Here is a 7,382-nt window from a genome sequence, read left to right on the forward strand (position 1 = left end):
GTGCTTCTGATGCTAGTTTCATTTGGTTGCTGTGATGATGGATGCAGGTCACATACAGGTGCCCATTTGGGCCAGCTCACCTGAGGGCGACACTTTGCTGGGCCGCATTGTTTACAGTTGAGCCTATCATTCTTCTGTTTGGCCAGTGCTTTGCTGAATCTGTCGTGACCGGGATGGATTGCAACGTGGCGAGTTAAGCGACTCTGAGAGCTTACCTCAGGAAGCACTCGGTTGAGATGACACGACGCGACGGTCTCAAATATTTTACTGGTGAGATGAGATTAGATGACGGGGTAGGCTTGACCTCGCGGAGCCACGCGCCTACGCCGACGCGAGAGCGACCGAGCACAAGAGCGCTTGGCTGGCCGGCAGCAGTCAAAAGCCGGCCACCAGCATCGTCTCATCCCTGGTGGTGTCGTCGGCGGAATGGCCGGCGTCTTAAACAAACAACGAGCACGATGGCCGGCGAGTGGAACAAAATGCAAAGATTTTGTCCGTTGCAGATTAGATAAGCTGCGGGCCGCCGCGAGGATGGCCGCCGGCCGCTCGTCCCTCCCACCGGCAGGCAGGCACTGTTCGGCGGGACGTACGGCACCAAGTGAAGTCCACTCCTCCGCCACTTTCGGTTCACTCGCCCCTACGCTCCCCGTCGCGTCGGGTCGCTCTCTACGCGCGCACCCCCAGTCAGTCCCACCTCCCACGCGCACGGCACGGCGCACCCCCAATGGCGTGGGAGTAACGCGCGGTTCGGCTCGACGCTCCGGGTCAATCCCGTCACAGGTCCAGCGTTCTCGCTTTCTCTAGAAACCGGAACACCCCCATTTCTACGGTCCAGCTTAGCGGTTCGCTCTACAGTTTGGTCGGCAGCCGTCACCGTCGTCGGCCGGCGCGCTCCGTGCCCGCCGCCGCCGCCTCGGTTGCGGTTGCCAGGCAGTTACTTACCTTACCGCCAGAGCGACCACGGCAGCAGCTACTGCCCTCCGCTTCCGCTTCCGCACCAACCCCACCACCACCACCACCATCGTCACCGCCACCACAGCAACCCAACAAACCGCGGAGAGGCGAGGGGCGGTTGCTCGCTCTACTGCTGCTCCCTCCCTCCTAGCGCTGTGCCGCCGCCGCCGCCGCCGCCGCCCTCCCCTTCTAGCGCTTCGCGTCGTGTCGTGTAGCAGGAGAGTGCTGCCCTGCTTTTCCCCTCCGGGGTTCGCTATTTTGTGGCGAGCGCCGCTATTATTTCCCCAATTCCTATCTACCGCCGGAGAGGCGCCGTTTCGCTTTTGATCGATCCTATCGGTCGGTCGGTCGGCCGGCGCGGATGGAGGCGCTCAAGAAGCAGGCCAGCAAGCTGCGGGAGCACGTCGCCAAGCAGCAGCAGGTACGGATTCCTCTCCCAAATTCCAGAAATTCAGCCTCCCGCCGACCACCGGGTCGCCGGAATTTCGCTGGAAGTAGAGGTTCTTCCCCCGGCTATTGCTTCTGCCCAGTCAATTCCACACAGAGTTTGTTCGAGAATTTTGAGGTTATGGGTAGTGACCACTGTATTGGGAGAACAGAACAGCAGCCATTGGAAGGGAGGGAGTGAATTGCATATCTATTCTTTAGGTTTCCGACACTAATCTGGACCTACTCATTTCTTGTACGTTTGACTGTGGATACCCACTTATTCGGAAGCTGTGCCTAATTTTACTTGGTCCAATAGAATGAATGAATGGGTTCCAGCATCATATGACATGCTTCTTTGCCTGTTTCATTCTTGAGAGAGTTACATTTATGTTGCAGGCGGTTCGCAAGACGTTCAGCGCACGCCATAATCAAGACACTTCGCTTGTCGATGAAGCTGAACTTGAGTGCCACCAGAATCTCCAGAAGCTTTATAATACCACAAGAGCAGCTAAAGTATGTCTTCCTTCGGTTTGTTACCTGTGATAGATAAGAGATTATTTACGGTACATTGTACTACTGAGTTTTAGGTGTAGTATTAAGTTAATCCAACGATTGATATGGTTCGCCTAAAAGCTCAGCTTGAGGATAGCTTGGTAATTTCCGACTAGGCTGATATTCTCAGCTTTGGGTGCGGCTCTCGCCTGATCGATTCAATGCCTCTAATTAATCCAGAAAGAACAGGAAAATTAACTGATCACAACCACATGACCTCGCCTCCCTGCGAACGATCCCAATATAGTTCCGCCGTATGTGACGATCGCTGCCACACGTGACGAGCGCAGCTGTACGCCCGCTCCTCCCTTGCGCCGCTGCTGTCAAGTGAGACGCTGCTGCATGGAAGGTCGACGAGGAGGGCGACGCCGCCAATCGCTGCTCATCGTCTCCCTTTTCAACACCAACAATGATGAAGCATGGAATCCAAGAGCCCATGCAAAACTTTAGCACTAGTCTGGTCATTAATCTTAGCAGTAGCTGGATGATGCGTGTTACATGTAGGCTACCACAAAGATCTTACAGGCTATAACATAACGACATCACATATTACATAGCGAATTTGGGACACAAATGAATCAGTTCCACTACTGATTTGTAACATCAGAGAGAAACGGTGCATATGACACATTCAATCCATGTCCTGATCCAACCATATAATTACTACTTCCAAGTTCCACAAAAAACTGTTTCGCTCGACGCCAATTCCAAATCCAAGCCTAAACAAGCGTGGACGTCGAACTTGACGGAAGGCAATGGCGATGTGCTTGGTGGCCAGGCGATGGAGAGCAGCGTGCTCTCGCACCCAGACCCGCGTACCCCGCACCCACTACGATTCATCCCCAACCCAATGTGGGCCACCACCACTCCACCAACAGCATGAACAGCAGCTCTGGCGGCATCCCTCCAGCCGTCACCCAGCTCGTGGATTACCAGCAGAAGCTGGATGCTGGACTGCCCGAAGTGCCCTCCATGCCTGAATATACTACAAGAATTCAAGTGTAGTACTGTTATTATATCTTAACCGCTGCATCATAAAAATAAACGGCATAGAATAATTTAATGTACTGTAAAAGGACTCAAAGATAACTAGTCTAGCCGATTGTTGTAAAGTGAATTGGTTGTGTCTCATTTTGTAGCATTTCCAACGAACCATTGTACGAGGACTGGAGGGTTTTGTTGCTGTTAGCACCAAACAGATGGAGATAGGTAACTTCACATTGTTTTTTGTTATTGTTGTTGTTGCTGTTGTTGTTGTTGCTGTTGTTGTTGTATGTGCATATGCTTCTATTTTGAGATGTTGTCAAGCTATAATGTTTCTTCCTGTAGTGAAAAAGCTAGCTGAGGATTGTTGCAAATATGGAAACAACAATCAAAATGTTGGTTTTGTTCTTGGAAAGGCTTCGGTTGAGTTTGGTAAATCCCACAACCAAATGGAGATAGAGCGGGAGAAACTTCTTAGAGTTCTTGGAGAGCAGGTGATGGCTATTCCCATCCTCAGTTTCACTATTTCATAAGTTTCTCAGCATCACAAATGTTGCCTTCATGGCGTTATGTTTATTAGTCCGAAACATCTAGGTTGTGATATATTTTCCTTTTTACCCTTGAGCGGAATGTCATCCGAAGCTAGATGTGGTTTATTCTGTTGAAATTTACAGTACAAAATAGTATCAAAGCAAGTAGTGAATGCCAAATGTGATATGATGATTTGTGCATTCTAAAATGCACATATAACTTCTTTATGATTACATCTAAGTAATGACATCACATTTTCTGATTCAGCTGTATTGCTGCTGTTTAACCATTTGGTTTTTCCTACCCACAGGTTTTTGAGCCTCTTCGAGAAATGATAATGAGTGCTCCTCTTGAAGATGCTCGCTTGTTAACTTACCGCTATCAACGGATCAGACAAGATATGGAGTCTCAGGTAATGAATAGCAGATGAAAAATTATCTTCTCCAGAGCAGTGGTTATGCCAGGAGTTAGTACCTGTGATTTCACTCCTTTAGCTTCCATGGACTAATACATAAAATTAGAAATTATAGCAAAACAAAGTGGCATTTGGAAAAACCTGTGTGGTCAGCTGATCACAGAGCTACTCGCCTAGCACTGTAACTACTTCAGAGATCCCTGCCTGATACTAAAAAGACAATGTTTCTCTTATTAGATAGCTGATGTGGTTAGAAGGCAACTGAAGTCCAAGGAGAGTAGTGGTAATACAGATTCGGTGAAACTGCAACATGCAGAGTCAAAATTATCAGAGCTCCGAACTACGCTGGCAGCATTAGGAAAGGAAGCAACGGCAGCTATGGAGGCTGTAGAGGCTCAGCAGCAACAGATTACCTTCGATCGTCTTCTTGCAATGGTATGGTGCGCCTCACTGTTATTTCAGAATATGTACTTTTGTTGACGGTTGAGATTCCTGTGGTATGGTATGGCCACTTATGCTATAAACAGAAAGGTCATAAATTGCCTTTTGGTTTTGTTGATTAGAAACTTCATTTCTAGGATAGAACTTCATTTCAATGACTTATCTAGTTATTCTGTTCTGCCTGTGTGCATGTGCGCGTGTGGTCATATGGGTACATTGCTTTTGTTCTCAACCCCGATGTGCGGGTGCCTAGTTACTGATCTACTCCCTCCGTATCAAAATATAAGACGTTTTTTCGTCTAAATCTAGAGCAAATAACGTCTTATATTTTGATACAGAGGGAGTATATTTTTTACCAAAACTGTACTTACTGATCAGAAGTAAAACACAGTGTCATGTAAGTTTTGGCATATAAACAATTCTTATAGTTTGGCCCAATCTCCTTGAAAGTATCCTGGAAATTAAATATGTCTTCTAATTACCAGGTGTCTTTTTAAAACATAGTTTGGATTTTCTGTCCGTTTGATGTGATTGGTGATATGTGTGATTTAGATGTTGAACATGGTTTTTTTTCACTTGGCCCTAAAAAAAGTCAGGTAGCTTTTTCTGTTAATTTTCCTACTTCAAGTTTCCCACTCCTGGATTTGACACTCATGAGCTCCAACCAAATATGCATACGCCTCACGTACCGTATGTGAAATTCGATAACATTGATTGAACAGAATTGAGCATTAAACATTAATGAGCGTTATCTTATGCTGTGCCCCACTTGCAGGTTGATGCCGAGAGAACTTACCATCAGAACGTTGCTGATATTCTGAACAAACTTCATGATGAGGTGCATAGCTATTTCTAAATAATGGATTATTTGACCTGTATTGTGCATTTTACATGCCCTAAACGTTGAAAACAGATGTGAGTATTTTCTGCTGAAGGTTATTGCCATTTTTCTGCTGATTTGCACAGATGCTCAATGCAAGACCCCATGAAGAGTCAGACAACAACGATGATGTGCCATCATCAGATCCATCATCGGAGCCTAAAGTATCATCACCTAAAGTATCACCCACACATGTGCACTCAAATAGCATATCAGAAGATCCAGCATTAACTGAAACTAGCGAACCTACAAGGAATGGTCAGGAAGTGCATTATGTTGGGGAGGTACGTACGCCTTTTGCACCACGTATTTGGCAGATCAGTTTGTAGTGTGTCATCTATACTGCTCTTCACTCTATTATATTGTTGCTGTGTACTCTCTATCATGTTAGACCTTAGTTCCGTACTGGCATGAGCTATTTTAGACAGACTGATGGTAGGTTTTTTGGAAGCCCCAGAAAGCTATCTCTGGAACTGCTCCATATATTTATTTATAAGTAGATTATAAACATGTGCTTTCTCATGGATGATTTTTATGATGTCAACTTGTCAAGTTCATTTGATTGATTCATAAAAAGAATGTTCATCTGATTCTCCAGCAATCAAAGAAATCGAGAAACTAAATTGTTTGGTAGCATAAGAAAGCCATAAAATATGCTGTCAGTAGATTATCCAAAATCATGTGAGTCTCCATTTTGTTGAATCAAAACTGCACCTTAGACAGTGCTTAATATGATCGATGGATATCCCGTGCTGCCATTCTTTCAACAAAGCTCCTCGTCTACCTTGCATTTCATGTTATTCTTTTTTTACACCTGCTAAATATAGTAATACCACATAAAAATGCTGGAGTGGAAATTCCATGTGGGTTAATCCACACACAAACAACAAATATATGCAATAAAAGGATGGCAAGGAGTATTTGGCAAGATTAGTTGTTGAGTAATTTTAGCAACTGCAGCACAATTGCTGTACTGAACATAGCATTTCATCACTCCACAAGCTGAACACTTGATGACCTGCAGGTAATCCATCCGTTTGATGGTCAGGCTGATGGTGAGCTCAGTATCTCCGTGGGCGATTTCGTTGTGGTCCGCCAGGTACACGCGGTTTGCACATGAGCAATTCACTCACTGTTAATAGATTTCATCCATCCATTCGTGTGACACCTCATGGCCAAGCTTCTGAAGTACTCCCTCCGTTCGGAATTACTTGTCGTAGAAATGAATGTATCTAGACGTATTTTAGTTCTAGATACATTCATATCCGAGACAAGTAATTCCGAACAGAGGGAGTAATAATCACACCTTAATTCATACCGGCAGTAAGTTGGGTAACTGCTGCTGCATGAACATGATGAGATGCAGGGCAACGCATAACTGTCCATTTATAAGAGGAGAACACATGGGGCCGGCAGTGCTAAGCAAGCAATCTTTGTGTGTCTGTCTCGACAGGTGTCTCCAAACGGGTGGTCGGAAGGGGAGTGCAAAGGAAAGGCAGGCTGGTTCCCATCTGCGTACGTAGAGGAGAGGGACAAGGCCCCGGCAAGCAAGGTGATAGAGCCTGGACGTCTGACTGCGTGATCCCTCTTTCTTCTCTTGTACTAAATGGCTGCTGTCCATCGTCCTGCTTTCTCCCCTGTACATGATATGAGGTACTTGTTCAGGACTGCTCAGCATTTTGTAGAACTTTTTTATACTTACCTTTCTGTGCAGATTCTTGTGCTTATGTAAAAGACATAGTAGTAGCATTTTGCCTGTTAGGATCTCTCTTCTGTTTCTCTTCTTCTTTTATTCGATTCGACACGAATGTATAGAAGAGCTATTTATTTGGCCATGGGATGCTGTATTCTTCCCCCTGCTATGTGGAAAGCGTTCCTGCCGAATTCATGTTTATCGGTTTCAGAACAGTGATAGATATTGTCACCACTCTTGTTTTTCTCTATAGCACTTTTTTTTTTCTGATGAAGGCTTGTTTATTTCTCTGCTGGATCGAGATTCCTTGTTGCTATTCTTGTCAAAACCGAAAGAGTAAAGGAAACCGACGCGACTGGAGCCATCCGGTGTATCCGATTGGGCAAAAGAGGGTTGGGCGTTGGTTGGATCCTTCTTCGATCAATTTTCCTTTCAAGTCTGATGTTTCTTAACTGCAACAGGAGCACTTGCTTTCTTTTCCCTCACTGACTCACCGGCTGCAA

At 45.8% G+C, this 7,382-nt stretch overlaps 1 protein-coding gene across 1 annotated transcript; it reads left to right on the forward strand.

Moving 5' to 3' along the window:
- Nucleotides 1-668: 668 nt before the first annotated feature.
- LOC123085390 (SH3 domain-containing protein 2) lies at nt 669-7,094 on the forward strand. Its single transcript, XM_044507019.1, has 10 exons — nt 669-1,375; nt 1,780-1,896; nt 3,075-3,144; nt 3,265-3,413; nt 3,761-3,862; nt 4,103-4,300; nt 5,082-5,144; nt 5,273-5,470; nt 6,211-6,285; nt 6,640-7,094. The coding sequence occupies exons 1-10, from the start codon at nt 1,316-1,318 to the stop codon at nt 6,766-6,768; spliced, it is 1,161 nt and encodes a 386-aa protein (XP_044362954.1). The 5' UTR covers nt 669-1,315; the 3' UTR covers nt 6,769-7,094.
- Nucleotides 7,095-7,382: the final 288 nt, after the last annotated feature.

The sequence above is a fragment of the Triticum aestivum genome, chromosome 4A (genome assembly GCF_018294505.1).
Source record: "Triticum aestivum cultivar Chinese Spring chromosome 4A, IWGSC CS RefSeq v2.1, whole genome shotgun sequence".
NCBI classification, from domain to species: Eukaryota; Viridiplantae; Streptophyta; class Magnoliopsida; order Poales; family Poaceae; genus Triticum; species Triticum aestivum.

Excerpts from the sequence above, each read along its gene's own strand:
- LOC123085390 (XM_044507019.1), top strand. The coding sequence starts at position 1,316 with ATGGAGGCGCTCAAGAAGCAGGCCAGCAAGCTGCGGGAGCACGTCGCC. Across the intron at positions 1,376-1,779 it reads ACGTCGCCAAGCAGCAGCAG|GCGGTTCGCAAGACGTTCAG; the intron begins GTACGGATTCCT and ends TTTATGTTGCAG. Across the intron at positions 5,145-5,272 it reads TGAACAAACTTCATGATGAG|ATGCTCAATGCAAGACCCCA; the intron begins GTGCATAGCTAT and ends TGATTTGCACAG.